This window comes from Pan paniscus, chromosome 11 (genome assembly GCF_029289425.2).
Source record: "Pan paniscus chromosome 11, NHGRI_mPanPan1-v2.0_pri, whole genome shotgun sequence".
Lineage (NCBI taxonomy): Eukaryota > Metazoa > Chordata > Mammalia > Primates > Hominidae > Pan > Pan paniscus.
Genome location: NC_073260.2, coordinates 17,585,380 through 17,612,944, shown reverse-complemented (window position 1 = coordinate 17,612,944; position 27,565 = coordinate 17,585,380). Strand labels below are relative to the sequence as shown.

Genomic DNA, 27,565 nt, shown 5'->3' with positions numbered 1-27,565 from the left:
GCCCGGGTTACAGTACCTGGCATTAGATCTCTTCTTTTGGGGTCTGGGTGTAGAGCAGGATCTCCCTGCACTACCCCACGATATTATTGCTGATCTCAGGGTTGGGGAGTGTTTAGGGAGGCTTGAGTTCCCTGACCTTTCAGGAAGCATGCATGTGAACTTAGGCCTCGGACCTCGTGTAGACATGGTGTGGTGATGGCTGGGCCCTACTCTGGTGGGGTGGACGCAGGACTTGGGGACTAAGCAGCAAGTGACCTAGCCACAGACACAGAAATGGCTCTGGTGGGAGCCCAGAGTGGCACTGGACTCTCTGGGGGGCCAGGGCTGAGGGGACTGCCCAGGTTGATCCCGGCGTCTTGTACAATAGAACCAGCAGTCACAGGCTCATAAACTGTAACCGTCCTCTTTCCGTTGCCTCTTGGTAGCATTCAGCCCCTGGCACACTATGCTAGGTGTTGCCTAGTACTTGGCACTGTGACAACCAAGAAAGAAAAATGCTGACCATGTCTCACTGCTTGTTCGAGTAAATTTACTCTATATTTTTTAGAGATGTCGCATGGGTGGGAATTTACTCCCACTAAATGTTTTGAAGGAAACATTACATTTTTGGAGTGAACATGTGTCAACATCACTGTGGAGAAAAGGTTCCAGGATTCTCTGCCAGCCAAAGTCATCACCATAAGACACTGGTTGGGGGCCTGGCAGGCGGAGGTGATGCGACCAGGCTGGTAGTGGGGCAGAGGTAGCCAGATGGGTAGGAGTCTGCCTGGCTGGTCTGGAGGGAGAAGGGGATCTGAGCTGGGGGAACTGAATAGGTGGTGAGGAGGAAGGGAGTGGGGAGGCTGTGGGCTGACGACATACATTAACCACCCACACAGCTCAAAACTAGGTGAGTGGGGAGCTTGAGGGGCAGGAACAGCGAGCAGAGGCTCTGAAGTGTTGAACACTGGCAGCTCAGACCCGAGGGACAGGCTGGGGCCAGATTGTTGAGGGTCCTAGAATCCCAGCTCCCACCAGTAACTAGCGATGTGAGCTTGGGCAACTTTTCCAACCTTTCTGTGCTTCTGCTTCATTTTTAGTAAAATGTAGCATGGATACCCACAGCTTATGGCTCTTTGGAGAATTAAAGGAGATAATGTCTGTAAAATACCTAGCGCTGGGCCTGGCACATAGCAGGTGCCAGGACACGTTTGCTGTTTGTTGGTGATGATAAAGCCACACAAGTATAGATGTACTCACATAAATTAACAGCTGGTGCACTGAAACTACTTCCTGAGTTGGCCCTCAATCTAATACCAAGTTTGTTTTCTCACCTTCAGCTAAGTACAACTGGTCTCTTCAGAAGCCCTTGTGGTCTCTTGTACCTTGTGGTACAACTGTGGTCTCTTCAGAAGCCCTTATTCATGAACAGCCAGGCCCTGGGCTGACTTTGCTACAGGGCATCCGTCTCTGGCCCTGTACCTGTTTCTGTCCTACAGACGGATCCTGGGGCAGTTGGTGGGTTTTCGCAGCACCCTCCTTTAGAAAGAGCCTCTGTCGTCTGCTCAGTCTCTAGAAAGAAGAGATGTCTCCTCTCCTAGGATGCATGCATCTCTCCCCACGGGATGTACAGGCGTTGCCTGGAGGTATTCCTTGACAGTCGTGGCCCAGACTCTCTTGTCATTCAAAGAAATGGGAAGCTTTTTGAGGTGGGAGGGTTTCAGACTCCCCCAGAGAGCCTAGCCCAGTTGCTGAGGACATCTTCAGATCTGAAAGAAGATAAGACAGGAGCATCCTGAGCTCTGGGGAGAAGACGGCCTGCAGTGTGTGTTTCTCCATCACTCACGTATGGAATCCCTTAGGCCCTGAGAACCAGAGATGAACAGACCCCAAGGAAGGCCTGGCAGGGCAGGCAGCAGTAGCCAGGAGAAGGGAGTCAGACCAGGAATTCAGGCAGAGAAAGGGAGAGATTGTGCACTTTCCTGTGCCCGGGGCCACTGGGAAGGCTTCCCTCAGGTGGGGGCAGTTGAGCTGGGCCTTGAAAGGTGAATGAAAATTAGAAATGGGGGCAGGAGGGGAGCCTCGTGGAAGCAAGTGTGTGACTGTGAGAAAGGCGGGGCATGCACTGGGAAGAGTAAAAAAGGAGGCGGGGTTTGTGACTGTTAAAGGTGAGGAGTGTGCAGGGACAGGTAGGACCTACTGATGGGCGAGGCCCAAGGCTCTGGGCTTGTTCTGTGGCCACCGGAGATGCTGAAACCAGGAGTGACTGGATCAGGGCAGCCTCTGAAATTCCCCCAGCTACACGTGGCCAAGAATGGTCACTGTGTACTCTGTACTTTTATGTGTTACTAAAGATGTTGCTGAAAGGAGCCTGCAAGCGGTTATGCAGACCTCTGAGCAGGGGCTAGGAAGGAGGGCACAGAGGAAGCAACAGCAGACAGCTGGTGAGGGTGGGAGACCCACTGGAGATGGACATATTCTGACCCTCAGATGCAGGCTCATTTCTTGTTAGCTCGTGACTCCTTACTATGAGAGCTGTCATGCAAAGGAAAAGGCCCTGTTATGGGGCCCTGTTTTCTTATAACAAGATATTATAACAGTGGGGATGACTCAACAAGGGGATGCTTCTTGCCTGAGGGAAATCTAGGAAGGCTTCCAGGAGGAAGGAGTATTCAGATTGAGGAGGGAAACGAGGGGACTAGTAAAAGGTGCAAAAACAGTTGTCTAGGGGTGAGGCACACTTTCAGATGTAGTTGGGTCAACTTGAGCAAATGACTTAGCTATTCCAGACTTGATTTCATCTATAAAGTGGTCACAGTATCTGCCTTGCCTGTTTGTTGCCATGATCATGAAATCAGTGGGAGCAGACCTGGCTTGGAGCCTGCACCCTGGAGGGAGGTGGTGCTCAGAGGATGCACTCTGCTTTCGCCTTCCTTGTTGGTTTGGCTGCTCTGGAGCCAAAGGGGGCTTCTCTGGCCCCAGGACCTCTCTGAGACTCTATCTTCACCTCTCCCCTGCTAGGAAATTTTATTAAGACATTGGATAAACAGATGACAGCTCTGAGGGAAAACTTCTCAGAAGGAAGGGGACAGGACACTAAGTGCTCTTCTGGCTGGAAGCCTTTTAGGCAGTAGGGGGAGCTGGGTAGCTCTTGGGGCTTTGGTGGTGTGGACTGATGCAAATGTGGGCAGACGGGGTGGTGTTGGATCGCCTGGCCTGTGTGCACAGCAGAGCTGAGCCTGGAGCCTAGGGCCCAGCAGGGGATGGAATGAGGGACTTTCCAGGTTGGGGGCTGCTGCTGGGGACACAGTAAAACCTCTTCACCAATCCTGCAATAACCCCAGACAGTATCCTGCTTGCCGGTACACAGTAGGTGCCTGACACAGCCTGCAGCTTAGTAGGAGCTCAGTAGTTGTTTGCTAAAACAGTGGCGCAGGCTGCAACTGCCAAGGACTGACCTGGGGTCTGTGATGCCTTAGGGTGGAGGATGCGAGGAGCTGGGCAGGACCTAGGTGGGACTCCAGGGTGTGGCACTTGTTCTCCCACTGGCTTCTGTTCATATTTACATCGGGAGGCTGTGCAGCCTCGGGTTCCTGGCCTCAGCTGGATTAGCACCTCTTGCTGGTGGCTGTAAGGGAAGGAGGTGTGACGGTATGATACCCTGCATGTGGTAGAGACTCAGTAAGTGGATACCATTGCGGTGGCTTCTCTGGTGGGATGGGAAAAAGGGTGACCCCAGGCAAAAATACCTGGTTGGCTGGGTGTGCCTTTCCCCTAGGGGTTTTTGTTTCCGTGTTTAAATGACCCAAGGATGAATCTCCAGGCCAGCAGGTGGGGCAGGGGTTTGTCTGCCCCCAGGCTTCTGGGCGCAATTGGGAACCTGGGCAGCTCACACAGCTCACCAGCCTGTCTCCTCCTTCCCTGCACCCGACCTTTCCCTTCTGTCCTGCCGGACTAGCCGGGTGCTTTCCAGAAGAGAAAACCCGGGACTGCTGCCTGGGAACCCAGTGCCCTTCTCAGCTTAGGCTGTCTAGACCCAAGTCGGGGTGGGGAGTCGGGTTAGGGGATCATGGTAGGCAAACCCCTGGCCTTGTCTGGACCTCAGTTGTGTTCACTTGTTAAAATGTTGGAATGGAAATGTGGGGAAGGGAGAGCGTTTGCCTTGGTTGGGTCTCTGGGCTGCGCTGGTCTAAGCCCGACGAACCCGGGGTGGGGCCAGCGGGCCAAACTGGAATGCGCCGCGAGAGCCGGGCCGCGGGCAAGTGAGGGGCTGGCGGGGCCGGTGGGGACCCAGACTCGCACGAAGGTGGGGAAGGAGTTGCAAGGCAGAGACCCCCGAACCCCCGCTCCAGGGCCTGCGCGTCCCGCCCGCCCGGCGTGCCGAAGCGCAGCGGCGGGTCGCTAGCGGGAAGTGGCTGCAGCTGGAGGCAGCTGGCCACGGAATGTCACCCGCTGCCGGGCCTGGGAAGGGCTGGGCCTACTGCTGTGGGGTGGGGGGTGGGGGGTGGGGGGCGGGTGGGAGGGCCCGGAGGGCTGGGGCTGGGGCTGGCCGCTTCCGGGCTGGAGAGGGTTTGGGGCGTGGCACAGCCCGACGTTAGTCCGGAATGCTCTGGGAGCAGCGCTCGGGGGAGGTTACCTTGGCGCGCCCCCAAATCTTTTGGTTCCCCCGCTCCTGCCTTCCACTGCTCTGGCTGACCTGGCTCAGACCAGCTTGAAAAATGCATTCATTCATTCAATACATCTGTCGAGTGTCTACTCTGTGCCAGGCTCTGGTTCGAGGTGTGCTGGGCTTACCGGGGCGTGCAGGTCCCTGTTCTCGTGGACCGGACATTTTCATGATGGGTAAAAGACAGAAACAAACAAGATGACTTCAGGGTAGTTCTGTGGAGAAAATGAAGCAGGGTGATAACTTGGGAGGTGGGAGTTGCCCCTTTAGCTAGAGAGATCAGGGAAGGCCTCTTCCTGGGACGGGACTTTGGGTCTGAGACCGGAATGAGGAGGAACCAGCCTTGCCCACGGAATGGCAAATACAAAGGCCCAGAGGCGGGGCTTGGGGCAGGATATGACCTTGGGCGGAGTCAGTATATTAGGGGAGGAGCCTGTAGGGACGGCTCCTCCCTCTTTCTTGACCCAGACCTCTGTGCTCTGGCCTGCACTGTGCTCTGGCCTGCACCGTGCTCTGGCCTGCACCCTGCCCAGAGGCCCCTGGAGGGAGACTTGCCATGGCTGGAAGCGATAGTTTGCTTTCAGGAGTGTTTCTCGTCTTCTTGGACCTGGAGGTTGTGCCATGTGGTTACCTGTATGGAAGACTGTAATTTTCCACTTGTTTCCTGAAGGACACGGAAACCTTTAGATGTTGTCATCACTGTGTTTATTTAAGTCATTTTTGAAATTTCAGCTTGGAAGACACAGATTCAGCACGTGCCTTTCGGGAAGGGGAAGCCCTCCTAGGCTCACCTCTTAGATGCTGGCCCGGCCGAGAGGCCCCCTAATCTGTCCAGAAGAGCTGCCTGGGTGAGCACCACCCTTGGGAATGGGCCTCTGTGGCCTTGGACTTCTTAGTGACAACTTCGGCAAGATCCTGGGCCGGGCCGGAGGGGCTGCTCACTGGAGACCTGGCCATCTTCGGAAGCCAGATCTGGCTCCAGAGCCTCGGGGGTTGCAAGTGCCCAGAACCAGGTCAGCAGAGAGGCCTGCGCTCCCGCCACAAAGGTCTGTTTGAAGTCCTGTGGGAGGGAGGACAGACACCACAGGGAAACTTCCTCCCTGGTGGGTGGGTCTCCAGGGTGGGTCTCCAGCCAGGTATGGGGTCAGACAGGCTTTGGTTGGGCTGGAGGGTGAGGAGCTGTTTCTCCAATGAGGCCTGGTCCCAGGACTGAGTCCTCAGTGGGCAGGGCTTGTTGGTGTGGTGTGAAAGTGCAAGGCTTTGGGGGACTGAATGGGGGACTCCCTTGGACATGGGAGGAAGAGTGAAGGTGGGGGCTGGGGTTGCTAAACTGGTTCCTCCTCCAGGGAAACAAGCCCTGCCCTCCTGGAGCTTCCAACCTGGAGGTGGGGAGGTGGGCTGGGGGGAAGCTTTAGGGCGCAGCTCAGAGAAGGCCAAGCAGGCAAGGTTGTGGGGCACCTGGAAGGTGGGCGTCCAGCGGCCTGGCTGCTGACCCAGGCTCAGGGAACCAGCATTTGGTGGGTGAGCTATGAGGAACGGGCCTTGACCCTAGGCTGCGGGGCTAATGAGGGCCTTTAGCCAGAGGCTCCCAGCACAGGTGAGGGGGAAACTGCCGGTGCCCCTGTGCCTTCGCGCTCTCCCAGCCCTGCCTCTCTGAGACAGATTTAATAATCCACGTCTGTCTCTCTCTCACTCTGTTAGTATTGCAGGAGGGAAGCTTTACTTCTAAAACTTTTATTGATCCAGACACTAATAAAAGTAAAGGGTTTTTTTTTCTTCTTTCCTGCTAGAGCAAAGAACATCAGATATCAGAGCCCTAAAACACAAATTTGTTTTCCTCCTCCCTAGATCTGGGAGGGAGGTGTGGGTTGGCCTTGTTCAGATCTAGCCTCTTCAAGAAGCCTCCCTAACTTCTCAGGCCTGCAGTCATCCACCTGTTCCCCAGCAGTTAAACGAAACTGCCACATGTGCCTCTGTCTGACCCCAGAAGGCTGGGCTGTCACAGAAGCTTTCCTTCCCACCTGAGGTCCCCAGGGTTAGGGAGAGACGCCATGGGAGGCATTCAAGACCTGGCTCTTGATTTCTTGTGTCTCTCAGGGTTTGGTGTTTGGTTCTTTGGCTGCTCTGGTCTTTGTTTTTGCATCTTGATTTCATCAGGACTTACTGAGCTCTTATACCGTGTCAGACCCTCTCTTAAGACACAGAAATACAACACGTAGAGCTTGGCCACACACAGCTTACCTTGTGATGGGAGAGGCAGATAAGAAATAAGCAGAGAAACAAAGTGATTCTGCTTTGGGGAACATAGTGAAGTTCCCCTACTGAAATGTGAGTCAGGGAATTTCTGTCTGCTTTGTTCAGCACCTGTCTTCCCAGTGCCTAAATAGTGCTTGGCACATAGTTTGCACTTAAATATTTGCTAGCTGCATGAGCAAGATGCTATGAAGGAAACAAGCCAAGTGTTCCACTAGGGAGTAATGGGGGCAGGGCAGGACCTGTTGTAGATGGAGCAGTCAGGGAAGGATTGAGTTGCAGAAGATGCCAGAAGCCTGCCAGTTTGCTGTTAGAGTGTGCTGGAGCAAGAACTTCTAGCCTAGGGAGCAGCAAGTACAAAGTCCTTGAGCAGGAAACAGAGACTTTGGTGTGTGTGGTGGGGGGCGTTGGGTGTTGCTGGATGAGGTCAGAGAGTAGGTAGGTCATGACTGCCAATGTCTTTCACCTGGGTAGCAGTTCAGATTTATTCAGTGCAGTGGGGAGTAATTGAAGGCTTTTAAGGTGAGGAGTTCAGTAATCTGATTTGCATTTCTGAAGGGTCCCTCTGACTCCCCTGGTAGGGGTAAGGGGAAGCCCAGTGGTTGGGGAGGCTGCCCGGACAGCAGGCTGCCTGGGGAAGATGGAGAGGAGTAAACAGGTATGAGGGATTTCAGAGGGGGTAGCAGCAGGATTTGTGTTGGATTGGATTCCAAAGGCCAGGGAAAGGAAGGGCTCCTGGCTTTGCTACTGAGGCTCCACGCTGGACATTTGAGACGTGAAGCTCCGAGAGGTGTCCCAGAGGCACTGTCAGGCAAGCATGGAGACACATGGGTCCGGAGCTCAGAGGAGGATAGGGCTGGGGATACACTTAGGAGTCGTGAGCATGCTGGAGGTATTTCGAGCTATGGGAGTGGAAAGAATCACCAAAGGAAAGTATTGTGCTAAGGAAGTGTCTCCGAAACAGCCCTGAGGAGCTCCAGCACCGGCAGGAAAGGAGGTGAGGTGCTAGCAGCCTGTGAGAACAGAGGAAAGCTGGAGCAGGGTGGCCTGGGTTCAGGGGGTAGTAAGGCACAGAAACTGGTTGACTTTGGCAACATGAAGGCCTTTGGTGTCCTCAAGGAGACCCAGTGGGGTCGGAACAGACAGGTGTGTTGAGTAGGAAAAGGAGGTGAGAAGGTGGCGGGGACAGCAGTGAGCAAAGAAGTGCGTGAGGACCCAGCCGGCCCAGAATGTTGAGGAGGGGAGGGCCAGGGAGGGGCCTGAATGTTCTCTGTCCACAGCGTAGGTTTACCAGCAGCAGCTGACCCAGTGGATCTCAGCCTGGAGATTCTGATTCAGGAGCGCCGATAGGCCCCCCACAGTGATCTTTCCCAGCTCTCTGAGCCCTCTCCACCCACTCTCTGGAAGGCTTGCTCACTGTGCCCTGTCACGTTTTTGGACTGAATGCTGAGTCTGTTGACCCTGTGTTCCCCCCGTCAGCCCCTTTCCTTACCCCAGTCTCTCTGGGTCCACGGCCCCTAAATAAGAGTATCCTGGAGCCTGGCTTACCTCAAGTGTCTTTCCCAGAGCAGAGCTAGACTTCCTTTACACCAAGGGTATTTCTCTGGAAGGCTCCTTTATGTGTTTGGCTTCTGGAGAAGTTTGAGATGTTTTACACAATATTTTGGTGGCCAGGAGCTCTAACCCTCACCCCCAACAACCCTGCCCCAAGACTTTTTGCTGGCTCTGGGGAGGGTTCAGAATGCATCGGCTTGAGGGTGCAGGGTTGGCATACACAGCTGGAGATAACATAACGTCTGCTAGACGCCTGGTGGGTTTCAGTGTCTGTTGAATGAATGGCACTCAGATATTTGAGTTTGGGGTTCCCAGTTGCTTTGTTAAATGCTTTTCCTGGTTAACCAGTGTTTTTACATCTGTTATCTGCAGGGGATAGTGTATTACCTCATTTTATACATGAGGAAACTGAGACTCAGGAAAGTAAAAGGATTTGTCCAGGGTTCCACAGTTGCTAAATGACACGACCAGAATTGGAGCCTAGGCCTGCAAAACCCCCAAATTGGGCCTCTTCTTACTGACTAATCCTGGGGGTGAGGTAGTAAGGGTGGAGGTTAAGGCACCCAGGTCTCCTACTACCTCTCAAGAATAGTGGCCAGATGTTCTGCCAGGGCTCCAAGACATTCCTTCTGCCTCCCACCCACCTGTTTCCTCTGATGCTGGACACCCCCTCCTCTCCCAACATGCGCACCAGATGCATTCGGCTCCAGGAAGATAGGATGAGGCAAGCCTTGAACCTTGTCAAACCTTGGGGATGCTTGCGGCAAAGCCTGTAGCTTTTGGGGAGGCTGTTTCTGCAACAGGCGTGTAGGGTGGCCCTATGGCTGATGCAGAACTCCCCATAGGTAAGGTGAGCTCAGCCGGATCACATGCCATGACCACATGTGAGCATGGAAGACAAACCCAGAGAGGTCTGGAGGCAGGGCCCCTCCCGGAGAGGCAAAGCCACTTATGCTGCCTCCTGACAGCCTGTGTGGCTTTAGGCTCTCGCTTCCCTCCTGCTCTGCCCCTCCTACTCACCCAGCAGACTTGCTTAGTCTGGGCTTGGGTAGCCGGGACAGGTTGTTTTCAGGCCTCAAAGGATTTGGGCCACAGCCCAGCCTTTCTCAGTGTTTCTCACCTTCTGTCCTTGTCTCCTTATGGGACGGAGCAGGCATCTGGAAGGTGGCAGAGGGGTGGTCCTGCCTGGAAATCACTGAGGGTCCTTTTATAGAAAGAAACAGGCTGAGAGAAAGAAATGACTTGGCCACAGTCACTACCCAAGAGGCTAGTTTCCTGTTTGTGCCTCCAGCTATCCTGGGGCAGCTTCCTTCACCCCAGCTGAAAGCAGGCTTTTGTTACGCGCTCACTTTCAGCCAGGCTTTGTTCTGTATCCTCTCGGCAATCCTATGAGGTAAATAATAATATGTCCATTTTTGAGGAGGAAACAGAGAGGCCTAGGGAGGTGACTTAACCTGTCCAAGACCACACAGGTTACAAGTGGCAGAGTCCAGGTTTGAACATAGCCTGGCTTCAGAGCTCATTTTCTTTACCATCAGGCTACACATTCTGAAACTTATTTGGCTTCCAGGCATCACAGAAACAGAGTGAGGGTGCTAAATCCTTGAATGACTCAGCCCCTGTGGAGTTGGACCTGAAGACGCCTCCTGGCCTTGGCTTTTCTGACCAAAGATAGCCACACTGGGCAGGGCACGGTGGCTCACGCCTATAATCCCAGCACTTTGGGAGGCCAAGGTGGGTGGATCACCTGAGGTCAGGAATTTGAAACCAGCCTGACCAACATGGTGAAACCCCGTCTCTACTAAAAAAATACAAAATTAGCCAGGTGTGGTGGCCCATGCCTGTAATCCTAGCTACTCGGGAGGCTGAGGCAAGACAATCACTTGAACCCGGGAGGCAGAGGTTGCAGTGAGCTGAGATTGCGCCGTTGCACTCCAGCCTGGGCAACAAGTGTGAAACTCCATCTCAAAAAAAGAAGATAGCCACACAGCACCTACTGTGGGCCCAGCCACTCCAGGTGCCAGAATGGCCCACGCTTCTCTGAGGGTACCGTAGACCAGGTGCTGAGATGCAGTCAAGTCTCTCTTCCCTTCCTCTCCCCATCCCACTCCTATTCCAGTAACTAGGCAGGCCCTGCCCACCCTTGCCCCAGGAGAAGCTCCACTCTTGTGGACAGTGGAAGGGCCTCGGCCAGCTTGCCTGAGTCCTGGGCTCGGAAGGACGGTTGCCTGCATCTGCCTTGGTTCCCTGCACCTGCCTTTTCTTCCCCGCATCCTCCCTCTGACTGCCCGCTTTTCTCTGCTTTCACCTTCCCCTAGTGTTCCTCTCCTTTCGTGTTGTGTCAGAAGCCATGATTTCCAGTCTTCTCATCTGGAAGATGAAGGAAAAGATAGACCCGACCCCACAGGGTTCTGAGGCTCAAACTGAAAGCCTGGTGGTGGGGCACCTGTGACAGGTGAGACTCCTCATCTCGCCCCCTTCTTTCTTCATCATGAAGAAGAGACACTGGAGGATGTGGAGCAGTTGGGGCCTGTGGTCCAGGTGGGATGGAGCAGGTGGGAGGAATACTCTGGCTGGGATGGACCTCACGGGGTGTGGCCCAGCTTTGCAGCTGACTTGCATGAAGTCCTGGCGAGCTGGGGAGGAGCCCTTGCACCCTCAGCTTCCTCATCTGAAAGATGGGGCAATGGTAATGCCTGTCTGTGGAGTGGTGAGGAACAAATGAGACTGGGCCACAAAGTACCCAGTTCTGTGCCCAGCACATAGTGCCCAAAGAGGGCTGCTATCCCATCTCTTATTCCTGAGGTTTAGCTTCCTTGTTTTGTTTTTGAGCTCTTTGGGACCTTCGTGGACTTTGAATTTTTACTATTGTTCATTGTGTCTAAAATCTTCCTCAGAAGCCGAGGGCCTCTAACCTGATCATGAATTTTGGAGTTTCGTTTTTTGTGTTTTTTTTCTTTCCTGTTTCCTGTATAGGAAAAAGGGACCTGTACCTTTAAGACCCCAGCAGGCCCAAGTAGGACACTGGCCCTTTAAAAGCACATTACAGAGAGTTGGAACATAGCCTTTGTTGAACTAGCCATGATTAGTCCCAGCGGACAGGGCTGGAGTGGCATGTCTGGGAGCAGGGCGGGGCTAGGCTGGCCGGGGCCAGCCAGGAGCAGCGGACAGCAGGAAGGCTCGCCCGGCCACTCGGCTTCCCGAGCCTGGTGGCTATGCTGAGGGATGGTGAGTGGCCTGAGCGGAGCTTAGAACAAGAGAGGCTGGGAAAGCCAGGAGGGAGGCAGCCTCAGAGCCCAGGGAGACCTGAATGAGCTGGGCGGCAGCAGACACCCTCAGTGAATGACTGTCACAGGAGCTGGTCCCAGGAGGGACTCCGGAGCACCCTGGGATGCCGTCTCTGCCCCTCTACGCAGACATCCACTGCCGGCCCAGAATGTAGAAACGGTTAGGAGGGACCTGCGAAAAAGCGGGACACCAAGAAGAGCACTGTTGCTGTTTTTAGTTTTTAAAATAAGAGGAAGCCCAGTGTGAGTTGCTCTGTCCCCCAGGCGCGGTGTCCCCTGTGGTGTGCTCCGTTGAGAACTGGGAAATGCCAGGGACTGCTGACAAGTTTTCTGAGCTGAGGAGCTTGGCCTTTGCTCTGAGTGGCCGAACCTTTGGCTGGCTGGGTGGGGCTGCACTGGGGTTTGGGGGCCATGGTATCTCTGCCCCAGCTCCTCAGCAGAACTTTGTTTTTTCTTCTCCCTTCCTGCTTCCACTCCCTAGTCCATGGGGCCCAGGCCCACTGGGTGGGGTGGAGGCGGGTGGGAGACTGGGAAGACTGTGTCTGGGCCAGGAGTGTGTTTTGGCTCTGCTTGAATATTTGAAACAGTTGTCAGAAGCCAGATCACTTTGGTGTGGTAGCGTCTTTACTGGGCAAGTACCCATTTCTGAAAAAAAGTCAGAGGAAGGATTGGGCTTGTTACAGCCAAGTCTCAGTGCAGGTTGGTCCTAACCGCCTTCATTGCCACGGCTGGGGGCGGATGAGACTGCCTGCCAGTAGGTGTCCTCACTGTTTTACAGACAGCCACCCAGGAGGTGACAAAGGCAGGGCTCAGTACATTTCTGGTGACCCAGGCTTCCTGTAGTTACTTAAAAGTTGGTCATAGGATTTTTGTAGGTTTGGTGAAAACCTGAGGCATTGACGGGCAGTGAAGAGAGTTTGAAGTTAGAGCCGAAGTGCCAGGTGTCCTGTTCCACCCTTGTGCCTGTGAATCGTGACCTCAGGCAAGCTGTTTGACCTCTCTGAGCCTCTGCTTCAGAGCAGAGGGCATGTGCATAGGCGCAAAACCTGGAGGGAGTTGTCAGTTCTGGGGGAGGCTTTGTGGAGGTGGTGGCCTTTGAGCCAGGCGTAGACGGATAGGCTGCTGGAGTGCAACCCCTTGAGCAGAGGCGTGCAGTTTAGCATCATGAGCCAGATAGGGCCAAGCAGGGCTGGCATGGCTGGGTTGGGACCTGGAAACGTACCTTGGGAAGCTGGATTTTAAGTATGTTGCTTTCTCAGTTGGAATCCTGTGGGCCAGGTGGCAGATGACAGGGCTAGCTTAGCCTGGAGTCAGCCAGTGTGGAATGTGGGGGAAAAGGGCAGACGGTGAAGTCTGACACACTGGCCTTGGGAAGCCCCTGGAGGTGTCAGAGCCTCATTCTTTGCTGCAGTTAGCTGTGTGAGGGTCAGAGGTGCAGAGACAGCCCTACGTGCCCTTCCCAGGTATGTGGGCTCACTGTGGTGTGGTGGGTGAGCAGGTACTTGAGAGCCACAGGTGGCTTTGGTGCATGGTCACTAGCAGCAGGAGGAACTCAGCAGCCACACTCCTGGTTTTCTTTGACATGGTGTCTGAGTTTCTGCCCGTGCCAGTGGCCTGGAACCCTGTGGCTTACTGACAGCCACTTTCCTGCTGTCTTGCTGCTGCTGAACACTCCTGGTTGTCTCCTGCTAGTTACAGCCTGAGAAGCAGCTGCTCTGGTGCCCCACGCAGACTTCCAGACCTCAGGCTTTGGGAGGAATGGGCAGCTGACATCCCTAGGCCCATAGCCCCACATGCTCCTGCAGACATAGTGGAGGCGCTCAGTGGCTGTGCTGGTGGCTGGATCAACTCTGCCCAGGATTGGGGCGGGGCGGGGCGGGGGTTGGGGGTGGGGTGCCTTAGCATGATACATCTTCAGCAAATTGTGCCAGGAGGCAAGGGCAACCCACTTGACGGGGTAGGATGCTGAGGTGCAGGAGAGGCCCATCCGAGGTCCACACTCCTTTGGCCCAGTGCTCCTTCCCTTCACATCTTCACCTCTTCTGTCTCTCTGAGCTCAAGCTGCCAACAAGGAGGGAGCCTCTGTCCCAAACGGTGGCTGGAATTGAAGAGATAGCTGAGCTGGAGTGACCACTGGGGCTGGAGTCTAGGGTGCCAGCATTTGTTCGTAGATTTGTCCATCTCTTCTTAAATGGGGGTCTTTCAGATTCCTGCTTAAAACGGCCTGTACTCTGGAGCCTGCTCTTGAGGTAAGGGGGTAGAGCAGGTGAGGTGGTCTGGGGTCAGTTGGCAGAGGGGCTTTTTGAGAGCTCAGCTGTGGGGGGAGAGTCAGGAAGGATCTGCTGGGCAGAGTGAGAGACAGATCTTGGAAATGTCCTGGGCCCAGGAAGAAGCCAGGAGCATCCAGAGAAGTGCTGGCAGGAAGGGCGTGCGGGAAGGGACAGAATGCCCCGGGAAGGCAGTCTCAGCCCAGCCTGGATGGTCATGGGGGCAGCCAGGGCTGGTTACTGAGGCTGTGTATGGAGAGCTCGCTGCAGGTCAGTTGAGCCCTACAGCCAAAGGTGGTGGTGTCCCTGTTTTCCAGATGAGAAAACTGAGGCACACAGGTTAATTAATTTGACCAAAGTCACAGAGTTTTGTGTGTGTGTTTTTAAGGAAACATGCCTGCTTACCACCTTCAACCAGCATAGTGCCAGGAGCTGGGGCTCTGCGGACAAATGGCTGGTCCTTGGTTGAGGCAGGAAACCTGGCCCTCAAGGATGAGGGAAGGAGGCCATCCCTAGATCACCCCAACATGAATGGCCCACCTGGTCCCAGGAAGTAACGTGGCATGGCGCCCAGGTCTTGGGTGGAGGAGATGAGATGGAAGAAGATGCTGCCTCTGCCCCCGCATTCTAGGGGGGGCCCAGCATGAGCTAAGGAGGGCTTCCTGGATGTGGAGAGCTGGGAGGAATTAGATAAGCCAGAGGGGAAGCACTTCCTGGAGAATGGAAATACTCGCTTTTCAGCTAATTTATTCTTTTGTTTCATTATCATTTCCCACTTGGGTCTTGCATCCCCAGGGCCCTGAGGTGGCTGTTGGAGGTATTTATGGTCCCGGGTGGGGTGCAGGGACCAGTTAGAAACCAGTCCCACTCAGGCCATGATGCATGGGTGTGTTCACATGTGAGGAGGAGCCAGGCACAGACTGAGCTCAAGGAGAGGGAACGCATGGGTCAGGGCCTTGAAACATTCTCAGGAGTGGTGCCTAGTGGAGAGATGGGGGAGGGCAGTGGGCTAGCATGTTTGTGGTGGGCTCTAGAGCTTGGGAGCTTTAGAGTTGCTGCAGTTGTGGCTGGGGTTGGAGCCCCAGGTGCTGTGCAGGGAGGTTGGGCTCTTTTCCTGGGGCTGGGGGTAGGGGGACTGTCACTCTCCCTAAACTTTCTGAGCAGCCAGGCTAAGCCTGATAGTTTTTCCTACAGGCCAGGGAGGGCTGCAGGGTTGTCCCTGCTCAGAAGCAAGAGGGGCAGGGGCAGCTAGCCCGCAGCTCACTTCTGATTTGCCCACCACTCACCCTCGTCAATGAGTGTTCCTTAGATGCTCTTCTTTTTTCTTTTTTTTTTTTTTCCTGAGACAGAGTCTCGCTCTGTCGCCCAGGCTGGAGTGCAGTGGTGCTATCTTGGCTCACTGCAAGCTCCACCTCTCAGGTTCACACCATTCTCCTGCCTCAGCCTCCCGAGTAGCTGGGACTACAGGCGCCCGCCATCACGCCCGGCTAATTTTTTGTATTTTTAGTAGAGATGGGGTTTCACCGTGTTAGCCAGGATGGTCTCGATCTCCTGACCTCATGATCCACCCGCCTCGGCCTCCCAAAGTGCTGGGATTACAGGCGTGAGCCACCGCGCCCTGCCTAGATGCTCTTCTTTTAAAATTCAGGGCACTTCGCTGTTCTGCTGAGGTTTATGAATGTTTAAAAACTGCTTTGCGGTCCCCAAAGTAATTTGACAAGTCTGACAGCTATTGATTAAAAACCCGAAATTATTCAGGCTGCAGGATGACTTGGGGGATTAGATGGAAAGTTTTTTGTTTCTTCTCTCTCTCTCTGCACCCCTCCTCCCCCGCAAAAAAAAAAAAAAAAAAAAAAAAGAAAGAAAGAAATAAGATGTGGAAAGGTAAATGTGTTCCTGAATGTTTTTTGAAAACTCCATTAGGCTTGCACAGTTTATACGGGGAGAGGATGTTGAAGGCTGCCTCTCATTCAGGAGCCAGTACCAGCGCCCTCTCGAATCCCTGGTCTCTCCGGAGCTTTGGCCCAAGTCACCCCAGGCAGCAGTGAGATGTTGCTATTACATTATTACAGGTGATGGTAGTGGTGTTGGTAGCAGTTGTGATAGTTTATGGTCCCTTATGTTCTAGGGAGTTGACGTAGGGTTTTTGTGGCTTTCTCTGAAGTAGCTCAGCGTGTGAGGAAATGGCACCTAGAAGGGGGAGGAAACTCGTTCAGGGTCTGTGATAGACCTTAGATACAGCTGGGATAGAGACCAAAGACTCCTTCAGGGAGAGGAACGGGCCATTGCTGGGGTGCTGGGCTGATTGGATGCCTGGCCTCCAGGCCTGACTCACTGTGAGGTAGGTGCCAAGAGTGTCCCACAGAGGGTGACCAGGCCGTTAGAACCCCAGCTTTCACTTCTGGACCATGTGACCTAGCCAAGCCACTCCCTGTCTCTAAGCCTCAGTTTCCTCTTTAGAGAACGTCCTAAAGCTTCCATTGAGCCTTTTGGATTAACTGGCTCATGTATTGCCCCATGAGCCAGGGCTTGTGGGACCTGAGCTCGAATACCCACTCTCCCTTTCTTCTGGGGCAGTGCTGCCTTTTGTGCAGAGTTGTTGGGAGAAGGCCATGAGATGATGTTTGTACTTTGGTGAGAACACCTGCAACTGGCACATGGTAGGTGCTTAGTAAGTGGCTGTTAGGTCCAGGCTGCCACAGTGTCATTCATTTAGTCAGCCTATATTGGGCACCACGGGACACCAGGCCTCACAGCAAGCATGAGCTGTCCCATCCTCCTGTTTTGGTTGCAGGGTGTGGACCCTCCTCTGCCAACTCAGCCCTGTGATGTGGGGGGAAGCACAGGCTCCCAGGGGTGAGGGCAGAAGGCCACGTGTCTCCCTGTCTCACAGCCCAGGGCGTTCTGTGTGTATGGGGGTGTCACAACTGGGTCTTGGTGACTGCTAGGACCTACCCCTTACCTTGGCCTGAGGGAACCCTGGGTTGAGAGGGACCACGCCTCTGGGCCCTGTCATCCCTGGAAGACTTCCCAGGCAGGGCAGCCAACCTTTCTGCCTTTTTAGGACAGGCTCTGTCTCCCCAGGGCCCTGGGAGCCACCAGGCGGCTGCATTCCTCTCCTCTCCCCTGGGATCCCAGCTGGGCCAGGAGTGAGCACTGGCCTTCTGAGCAGCCGGTTCCCAGGCCAGCGGGGCAAGGCTGGGCTTGGGGAGAGAGCTCTGCTGGACATGCTAGGCAGGGCGCTGCCCTGTTTATGTCCTGCAGTTTGATTCCCAGCAGGTCAGTGCATTCATTGTGACCATGTCCAGACTCTCTTTTTTTCCAGTGTGGGCAGACGCTTCTAGCACAGCCTCTGGACCTGCCTGGCTATGACAGGCAGAAGCATGATTGGCATGTTCTGACCTGATGAGGCCTAGAGAGTCTGCTGAAGTCCTGACTGCAGAACCATCAGGTCCTGCCAGCCTTTGGGGGGCACCAACTCTGTGGAGACAAACCTTGTCCAGGATTTCTCTTCCTTCCAGACCTGGTTGGGGTAGTGGACAGTGGCTTGGGACCACACAGGCTGGTGGGCTGGAGACTGGGGCTGGAGATGGCTGTGCTTGGGAGTCCCAGGCAGAGGGGCTAAAGGGGCCTCCTCACGGGGGTCTACTGCCCACTGCTAGGCACACCTTCTTCTCCTTTCATTTCGCCTCAGGAAATGAAGGGCTTTTTAAAGAAATTTGAGGCATCCCAGAGCATTTGGGCAGATATGATTGATCCCCATTTTGCAGATGGGGAAAACTGAGGCATGGAGAACGTAAAGAGTTTGAGTCATCACGGGACAGGAACAGGAAACAGCCTGGGAAGTCCATATCTTGTCACTCCAAATTGTCAAAAGTGTGACCTATCCCAGAAATGTCAGCCTTGATAGCAGTGTATGCATCGTTCACCAGTGTTGTTCATGGCTGTGTCTCCAGCTCCTGACATCGTGGCTGGCAATGAGGTGGGCGAATGGAACAGACCAAAGAGGCATGAACAGTTACGAGCAATGGATGGGAGTCACTGACACCCCTGCCCTCCTGAGCCTCCCGCCTGCATGGTCTCATTTGATCCTTAGAGCAACCCATGAGGAAGGTGTGTCGTTATCCTCACTACGGATGGGGAAACTGAGTCCTAGAGAGTCGAATGACTTAAAGTATCCAAGGTTGTATATTTCATAAGGAATAGAGACTCGGTTTGCTCTACAGCCAGGCACCCTTGACACTAGGCCCTCTGTCTTCCTGCCCGCTCGCAGCTGCAGGTGCATTTCTGTAGCATTCACTTGTGTGCGTGCGCGCGCGCGTGTGTGTGTGTTTAATCCCAGGGCCCACTGCACTGCCTGCCTTTGTGTACTGCCCAGCCCATTACCCTGCAGCCCTAGCCATGCAGCATGTCTTAAAGGGGCCCCCGGCTCCTGCTTGCACACTTTCAGAGACAGGGAGCCCACTCTCTCTAAAACCAGACGAGCCTGGCCCATTCAAGGACAGCTGTGACTGAGCTGGAAGTGGCCTCTCCTGGTCCCAGCCTTGCCCTTTGGGGCCACACAGGGCAACTCCCTCTGAGCTTTCGAGATTTGGAGGGTGACCCTGAGCCCCTTATTTTCCGACCAAACAATCCCACTCTCAATTCCCCCCACCCAATAGTTGGGAACACCCTTGCTGTGTCAAGTAGGGATTTTTAATTACTGTAAGTTTTGGTTTGGGGTCCTTTCCCTCCTTGGAATAATGAGTTTGCTGAGCTTCTGTGTCACCGACCTTTTAAGGGAAAAAAGGATCAGAGTTGAAAAACAGCTTGTGGGTTGGCTGGAACACTATCAGATAAGGCTAGGCCCCAGGAACCAGGACAGTGTCCCCATTGTTCTGCCACCAGCCCTCACAATGAGCTGCTGTTGGGCCCTGGCGCTGTCTCTCATAGCAGCTCCCCGTGCCTTGTGCCCACGTTTCCTGGGCCCTGGGCAGGGGCTGCCCCATCCCTGTATCCCCCGGTCCTTCCTTCCCCACCTGGAGTGAGTGGGTCACAGCTAGTGGGTTAGCTGGCTGTGGACCTTTCCCTGCTGCCCGGCTGCTGTGGACCTTTCCCCCTGCCCGGCTGCTATGGACCTTTCCCTGCTGCCCAGCTGCTGTGGGCCACCCCTGGACGATGGAAAGGCCAGGCCAAGGCTGGTGCAGTTAGTCTTGAACTCCACTGAGCTGGGTTCACATCTGACTCGGCCACTTGCTATGCATGTGATCTTGGGCAGGTCACCTCAACTTTCTAGGTGCACCTTTTTAGTCCTGACAGGATTGTCACGAGAATTAAGTGGAACAGGTGGGAGATTGTGGCCCTGAGCTGGGCTTAGGTAGCGTAGTGTGAGCTGTCTGTCTGGAGAGACCAGGGACCACTTTGTGGTGGTGACATTGGGCTGGCCCTTGAAAACTGAGGAAGGACTTTGTTTGGCAAAGAAGTGGAGGGAGAGGCAGAATGGACAGGCTCAGGAGACTGCTTGGACATGGACCCCTGGAGGATAAGAGTTTGCAGCTTTGTCAGGAAGTAGCTGGGGAGGAGAGTCCAGGTCACTTGTGCGAGGGGCCTTTCAGGAGGGCTCGGACACCAGCTTGAGGCATCTGGGACTTGATTATCTTACAGGCCATGAGGCGAGAGAGGAGGGACAGGAGTGAGGCCATGCCAGGCGGAGTGGCTTGTTCAGTGGAGGGTGCTGCTTTGGTCTAGACAGGAGAAGGCCAGTGGAACTCCCATTCCCCTCTGCCCTCCCATGCCCTGACCAAGCTCCTCTGTAGCAGCGGAGTCCAGGGCAGGTCACCCTAGCCATGGCCTTGGCTGTCCCGTGTGTGACCTGGGTGTCATGGTGCACCTCCTTCCTGGGAGCAGTAAGGATTCCATGCCATGGAGGACAGGTAAAGGGTCTCTAGTCCCTGGAGCACTGTCATGGGGCTAGTGATCTGCCATGTTTAGAAGGGTCTCGGCTGGGGCCGTGGGGAGCAGTGTGCAGCCACAGAGGGTAGGATGAGCCTCCTAACCTTGAGAGGGATGGGGGAAGCGGCCCATACTTGGACAGAGCAAGGGCAGGGGCATTTCCCGGAGACTCTGTAATGAACATTGGAATGCTGCTCTTGGGACTTGGCCTTGAACAGGCAGCTGCCCTGACGACCCACCCTCAGGCCTTCTTTGTCCCTCCTCCAAGGGAACAACCACGTCACCAGGGTTTGCAGGCTGAGGGAGGACTATCCTTATCCCCACTGACCTCCCGTTCCCTCTGAGCTTAGCTGACCTTGGCTGCTGGTGTGTTGGGGTTTTGGTCCAGGAACTCTAAGGCTCTGGACCTTGGAGCCAGCCAGACCCAACTCTACCCACAAGGAGCCCCCTGCCTGACAAGGAGCCAGTTCTGTGACAGACTTTCCCAGCACAGCCTGGATATGGCTGTCTGCCCAGGGAGCCCAGGAAGGCTTCAGGGAAGAAGGGGCACTGAAGCTGGGTGCTGAAGGTTGGGTAGGAAGGGGAAGGACAGCATGTGCCTGGGGCCCTGCCTGAGACTCCTGCTTCCTGGGATGGAGGGGCCCAGCAGGCAGGCCGCTGCGAGAGTGGGCCTGGTCAGGTGGAGCAGGGAGGTAGATGCCAGCCAGTGGCTCAGAGTGCCAAGTTCTGGGGCTGGCATTGAATCCCGTGTGGTCTCAAGAGGGGATCCCTTCACCCCCACAACTCAAAGGGCTGGGAAATACCTCCCCGTGAAGGCGCTGTCTTCACAGCACTTTCAGCATGTGCCGGCTGCCAGTGTTTTCTGGGTGAAGCAAGCCTCCTTCCTCCTTTTTCAGATGAGGAAATGGACCCAAGAGGTTTGGGTGTCGCAGCAACACTAGATCAAAGATGGGATGCTGGGGCACATCTCTTGCCCTCCCTGGCAGGCCTCAGTTTCTCCCCTGTAAAGCGGGGTGAGGTCAGCATCTGCCTCTTGGGCTCGTGGAGATTCTGTGAGGTGACTTGTGTGGTGGTTCATGTGACGCATGGCCCAAGGTAAGCCCGGCCTGGGGACGCCAGCTCCACCCTGGTGGGAGGCAGGCAGTGTGGAGCCCACGCCCTGGTTTGAGACCTGCTTCTGTAGGTAGTAGAGGTGCCACATCCTGGCAGGGTTGTTGTAAGAAGTAGCTCAGACCTGGGCCGTGGAAGTGATTTGCAGGGGTGGAATCCCCATGTGAAGGCCTTTTGCCCTCCTTGGTGCCACCTCGCCTAGGGGACCAAAGCTCTAGTCTCCAAGGACCACAAGAGGTCAGAGGGGAAAGCCGTCATGAGACTGAGCTAGGCACAGGGTCGGGAGGATGCCGTGGGCCATGCAATTGGGCCACCTTCTCTTCCACCCCAGCCTTGGGCAGCAGAGAGGGACTTGACCCGGGGCTGGGGGACGGCAGAAGCCCTGAATACAGGGGCATCAGCCCCCAGATACCACACCACATAGGGCAGCTGTGGGCATGGCTCCTGGACTGACCTGGTTCCCATCCCAGCAGGGGGCCTTGGGCGGCTCAAGTAACTGCTCCTCCCTGAGCCTGTCATACCTTTCTGTAAAATGGGTAGATGAATACTCCTGGCAGGGCTGTGTGCTGTTGAAATATGAAAAAAGGGATGTGCAAGTGACCAGCTGGGCGCTCACCCTGTGCTGACTAGAGGTGGGTGCCTACAAGCATCCCTTCCTGGGAGTGGAATGGGAGTGAGGTAGAGACCAGTGCCTGCTCCCCTCCTTTCACCTGAGCGTCCCGGGTAGGGAAGCTGAGCCTATCCCTGCCCCTTTGGAGCCTGGGCAGTCTTTGGTACCCATCTTCTGCCCTGCCTCTAATGCGCTGCTTCCCTAGCCTGGCAAGGCAGAGGCTGGAGGTGAAAAAGGAAGTCGCCCAACAATGCCAGCATGGGATGAAGCCAGGGTAGGGGAGAAGCCTGCCTTGGGTGACTGATGGAGCAAGCAGTCCCTGCTGTGAAGTGGCCAGGGACTGCTGCAAGCACAGGACAGGGCTGGCTTCCCAGAGAGGTGGTTCTTGGTCCTTGAATTGGTCCTGCTGGGTTCAGGAAGTGACCGAATGACCATTTTTCCTTCCTTAGCCCCCTCATCTTATCAGCTACCACCATGGGCACACCCTGGCAGGGTCACAGCAGACCAGCTCCCTCTGGGCCCAGATGAGGGAGGGACCGAGGACACTGTGTGTCAGGGCCTGTAGACTCCAGGCTGGTCAGGAAGGAAATGCATAGGAACGTGAGTGAGAGAGTACGGGTCCACTGGCCCTGCCTCCACCACCCGCTTGCTGTACTATCCAGGAAGGAGTAGCCTGGGAGAGCTTGCGGGAACCACTTGGGGCCTCCCTGGGCCTGCCCTGCCCCTATTCCTCTTCCTCCCAGAGAGCTTGGGCTGCAGGGATGGATGCAGCCTCTGCTTTACATCCCACCCCGTGGAGAAGCTCCCAGGGAAGCGGGGAGGGTCATGGCTGCCCAGGTAGGCCGGGCCAGTCCAAGGTGTCTTAAGGGCCTTGAGCTTCCCTACAGCCCTCTCTTCTGCCAGGATCCTTTCCAGGTCAGCCAGAGCATGCTTGTGGGACATGGTGGGGAAGGAAGGGGAGGGCTCTGCAACCACAGACTCCAGGATCTGGCTGTTTTGGTGTCTGGCCTGGGCCTGCTGGGCTCTTGGGGTTGCAGGACCAGGGTCTCCTTGGGTTTCCCTGGGCAGGCCCAGCCTGCCGAAGCATGCCTCGCCTCTCCTCTCCACAGCCAGCTCATTCATGCGCCCCAGGCAGGAGGCGGCCTCAGCTCACCAGCTCCCCGCTCTGTACTTCCTGGGTCCCTACCCCACCCTCCCTGGCTCCCAGCATCCTTACCTGGCAGAGATTTTCCAAGCTGGGCCAGAAAGCAGCCCAATCCCAGCCAGTGTGACTTCCCTACTATCAGGCAGGGCGTCTCTTCCACTGAGGTATGAAGCCCCATGTGGGAGGGAGGCCTGGAGTCCACCCTGGGAGGTGGGCGGCTCAGGTGGAATCTCAGCCCAGGGAGGGCAGGCCCACCCACGGCATTGGTCATTGCCGTGATGGGGAGGAGGCCAGGCCGCTCGAGCAAAGCCTTGAGGGATTATCAGGAGAAGAGGCCTGTTCCAACACAGCGGTGTGGCGGTGTGATGTGGTGGTGTGGTGGTGTGGCGGTGTGGTGGTGTGGCGTGGCAGGTAGGCCAGTGCCCCTTTGTGAACTGGACCTCCCAGGGAAAGTGCCTCAGAGGAGCAGAGGCACATGCTGGGCTTGTCCATGGGCTTAGGCCACAACGGGAAGCCCCAGGTCGGAGTCCTTGTGGGAGTTGGGGAGGGTTCCCCCCTGTCTTGAACTTGTCTCACAGTTTTCCTCTGGCTCTGCCCATTCCCTCTGCTTTCAGAGGCCAGCTTCGTGCTGGGTGTGGAGAGGCAGAGGGAGCCAGTTGACTGGGGCTTCTGGGCTGGCCTCTGTGGGGTATCTAAGGGTTGGGATTCCCTCAGCAATGACTCCTTACGGCATCTAGCATGGGACTCCATGTTGGGGAGGGCTCTTATGCTCAGAGGGCTGTTGCCATGGAGATGTGGAGCTTGGGGTGGGAGGGTGGCTACTGTCAGCCTGAGTCCCTCTGAGCAGGGCTCTTCCTGCTCACCTCTGGATTCTTGAGCGCCCATGGAGTGGGCCTCAGCCCGCTGACCCGGGGCAGTCGCAGAAATGAGTGTACAGGGTATGCACCCTACAGGGAAGTGTCTGGTGGCTCTGCCAAGCTGCGAGCCCCTCAAGGTCAGGGACCAAGCCTCAGCATAGCCCAAGGTAGGGGTCTTGGTTTGGCGAGGCAGGGAGAGAATGATGGACTGAGCACTTGGACCATTGGAACCAGGAGCCAAAGGGCATGGGGCGTTGGGGGTAGGAGGTCCATGTGGGCTAAGCCTGGAGTAGGTTTTTCACTAACCCCAGGGTTTGAGCCCTGGACACAAGCAGGGCTCAGCTTCTGCACCAGAGATGGTCTTAGCAGGCCCAGCCTGTCCTCACGCTTTTCCTCTGTCCCACCGTGGGGGCTGGGGGCTCTAGGAGGACACTGCTCTGTGCTGCTGACTTTGGAGAGACTTTACCTAACCCTAGAGCAGGTGTCATCTGCGGTGCTTTCCCTGTGATGCACTGAGGAAACAGGCTCAGAGGAGAACGATTTCCCCAGGGCCACACAGCAGGGGAGCAGCGGGCCCAGGTCTGGTCTGCGTTTGGGTGCCGGGTGGCATCAGCCCTGTGCTCTTTGTGCCTGTGTCGGAGCCACTGACCTGGGCCCTGAGTCCCAGCATGGGGACCCCGATGGAGTGTGTGTCTTGGGTACTGTGCAGAGACTGCTGCATCCCTTCTGCTTCGAGACTCGCCTCGCCTCGCTGTCCTCATCTGTAAGATGGGAGCAGCAGGGTCCCTGTGGCTTCCCCTCGTGTGGGTCTGCTGGTGTGGGACAGTGTATGAGGAAGGGCTGTTGGCAGTGGTATGCTGGATAAATGTTGGGGCAGAGTGACTGCTCAGTCTTGGACAAGGACCAGTGCAAAAGAGAGGGGAAATGGGAAAGCGCCCAGAACTGCAGACAGCTGCCTGGGTCAGGCGGGCTTTCCTTGGGTCTCTAAGACTTCTCAGGAGCCAAGCTGGCCCAGGACCCGCAGGCTCACTTGCAAATATTAACCCCGGAGTGGCTCCTAATCCTCACCTTCTTGCTCTCTGAGAGGCTGAGCCCCCAGCCAGACTCCTGCAGTGGGGAGGAGGTTCCCACCAGTCTCTGTGACAGCCCTGCCCCCAGATCTGTCTTAAGACAGAAAGGAGAGAGAGTGGAGAGGAGTGGCTGCCTGCTGGAAGGGGCACGGCCGGGGCAGATGGGTGGGACATGGCAACCAGCTTGACCCGGGCTGCGGGGGCCCGCCTGACACACCTACTGCTACCCCAGGTCCCATCTGATGCCGAGGCTGAAGGAGTCTCGCTCCCACGAGTCCCTGCTCAGCCCCAGCAGTGCAGTGGAGGCGCTGGACCTCAGCATGGAGGAAGAGGTGGTCATCAAGCCCGTGCACAGCAGCATCCTTGGCCAGGACTACTGCTTCGAGGTGGGTCCCATCACAGGGGTTGGGGTGGACACCCCATCCTCTCCTGGCCTGGCTGGTCTCCTCCACACATCCTCCTGGAGTCCAGTCTGCTGTGGCCTCAGCAGGGGCCAGGGTCTTGGGGATAGCGGCCAGGCTCTTGGGGACAGTGGCTAGTATTTACCGATAGCTTTCAGCTCCTAAGAGACCTAGTGGAGCTGGGGTGGAGGCTGTCCTTCCTACTCTCTAGGTTCTCTGGAAATGGGCCAGCACCTGTTCTCCATGCTAGCCTGAAGCTGCTGGGGCCCCCAGTGGATGACAGTGAGTAGGGGAAAAGCCTGAATTTCTTAAGCACCAGAGCCCATGTCTTAGAGCCTGCTCACCTCCCAAATGCAGTGTGGATAGCAGAGAGTCTCCCCTTGTCTGGGCCTGTTTCCCACTGTGAACAATGAGAGCCCAAATCTGTCCTGCCCTGGCATTCTGCGACCTGAGGTTTGGATGCAGAGAGCCAGTGACCCACCTGGGGATGACCTGTCCAGTCCCTCATAGGAAATGGGGGATCTGAGGCCCAGAGAAGGCACAGAGACATCAGAGGTCACACAGCAAGGCTGAGACCAAGCCGGGAGCAGGGTTACTATTGTTGCAGGTGTTCCTGGGAGTTCCTAATTGCTTCTGCAGTTATTCATATTGCTTCCTACCAGTTTCTGGGAAGATTCCTACCCCCAATAATCATGCATAACTAGGAGAGCTCTCTGGTAGAGGAATGAGCCTGGTAATGAAAAGCAGCCACTTGGGGACTAGTGTGACAATCTCCTGGCACCCCCAGCCCTGGGGAAAAAACAGAATGGTGCCTGGCACCTGCCCCATACCCTGTGCCCACTGGGGACCATTTCTGGTTCAGGACTCCTGGCCAAGCCAGGCTTGATCTGGGTTCTGACTTCCTTGCCAGGGATAGGGTGAAGATGGCCCTGTCTGCTGGTTCACAGCAGGGGGTTCTGTGGAGGGTGCAGGCCCTCGAATGCCGTGTGAGGAGTGTGCTTCCCCTGCAGAGACCCGGGTCTGCTGCTGGGGACAGTGGAAACACACAGCAGGAATTGCCCAGACTGGCTCCCTTACCTGGCAGGAGATGTCTAAGCTGGACCAGAGGTTGAGTGAGAGTCAGACAGAGAGGGAAGGAGAAGGGTCAGGGACCGGGGACCCTAGGGCCTGGCACATCCAGACAGTCCGAGTCTCATTTCTCCAGTCTGGCATAAAAAATATCAGGCTTATATTACCATTGTTGTCACTGCTGCTTGACGGAAGAGAACCCTCAGAGTTGTCAGCTGAGGACTGAGGGGATTCTGGTACCTACCTTTAGTTGTCTCCTTGGTTCTTGTGGTTCCGCCTTTAGGGAAAGTACGCTCGGGTTAAGCATTGCCCTCTGACCTGGGCAAGGTCTTCGTTCCTTCCCTCTTCCCATCTCAGGGAGAGGGAGGTTAGAGTTAGGAAGATGCTTTCCTATTGGACAGAGGGCACTGAGGGACGAGTGAGGAGCCTGCTCGTGCAGGACGGGGCCACTCTCCGGCTGCTGACTTGCCCTGGGACAGTGGCTCTCAGTGTACCACCTGCAAAACATGAAGTAGAGGCGTCATATGAGCCTTGTCCTGGCTCCTTCCTGAAGCTGTGATGCAGACCTGATGGCCAGAGTCCCCTGAGCCTCCAAGGTCTTCTTCCATCACTGCCTGCCCTTGCTGTGGTCCCTTCCCTCATAACACTGTCTTGCCCGCTCCCCACAGGTGACGACGTCATCAGGAAGCAAGTGCTTTTCCTGCCGGTCTGCAGCTGAGCGGGATAAGTGGATGGAGAACCTGCGGCGAGCGGTGCATCCCAACAAGGTAAGCCTGCGCCCCTCTCACCAAAGCATGGGGGATTGAAGGTAGGCTCAGATAGGAGGAAGCAAGAGAGACTATCTCTGTGGTGTGGGCTGGGATTGGGGGTGGTCAGCCTGCATGGAGGCAGGGCCCGAGTGGACAATATTGGTGGACTCTGAAAGAGACGTTTGAGTTGACCAGGTTGAGACAGGTGCTGTGTGCCTCTGTTTTCTAAGCTACACATTGAGGCTGGGCTTGGGGAAATGAGTGCTGGACCCTGGGGTCCTTCTGCTGGGACCCCTTGTCCCTACTCCCCAGCCCCTGGCTGAGTTCTGCTCATCTTCCCCTTCCACCTTAGATGTCTGCCCCTCCTCCAGGTGAGGACCCCTGTCCCAGGCTGGTGCCCTCTGTGTTCCCACTGCCCCTGGGCTCCCCCATTAGGTCCTGGGAGCCCCCACTGTAATCCCTGCTTCTGTATCTGTCTCCCTAGCCGACTTGAGGGCTTGACCAAGTCCTGGTCACCATAGCCATCTCTTAAGTTACAGTACAGACCAGCATATTAAGGAAGAGTTAATAATGGCATAGTCTGTGATGTGTCAGGCGTTGTGCTGGCCTCTCTCAGTCT

At 55.7% G+C, this 27,565-nt stretch overlaps 1 protein-coding gene across 18 annotated transcripts in view; it reads left to right on the top strand.

Annotated features, from left to right (window-relative positions):
* The window catches only part of DAB2IP (DAB2 interacting protein), a 215,934-nt gene that overhangs the window by 162,448 nt on the left and 25,921 nt on the right, over positions 1-27,565 (top strand). For 10 of the 18 annotated variants that reach the window (XM_034928979.2, XM_034928975.3, XM_034928973.3 and 7 more), the window contains 2 exons: positions 24,961-25,114; positions 26,866-26,964. In XM_034928979.2, the coding sequence (XP_034784870.1) occupies positions 24,961-25,114; positions 26,866-26,964 (253 nt within the window). Of the gene's footprint in view, positions 1-5,377; positions 5,692-10,770; positions 10,908-11,091; positions 11,681-20,833; positions 21,033-24,960; positions 25,115-26,865; positions 26,965-27,565 lie in introns of those variants that run through there. The other 8 variants (XM_055117673.2, XM_055117672.2, XM_063594233.1 and 5 more) reach the window with 8 other exon arrangements.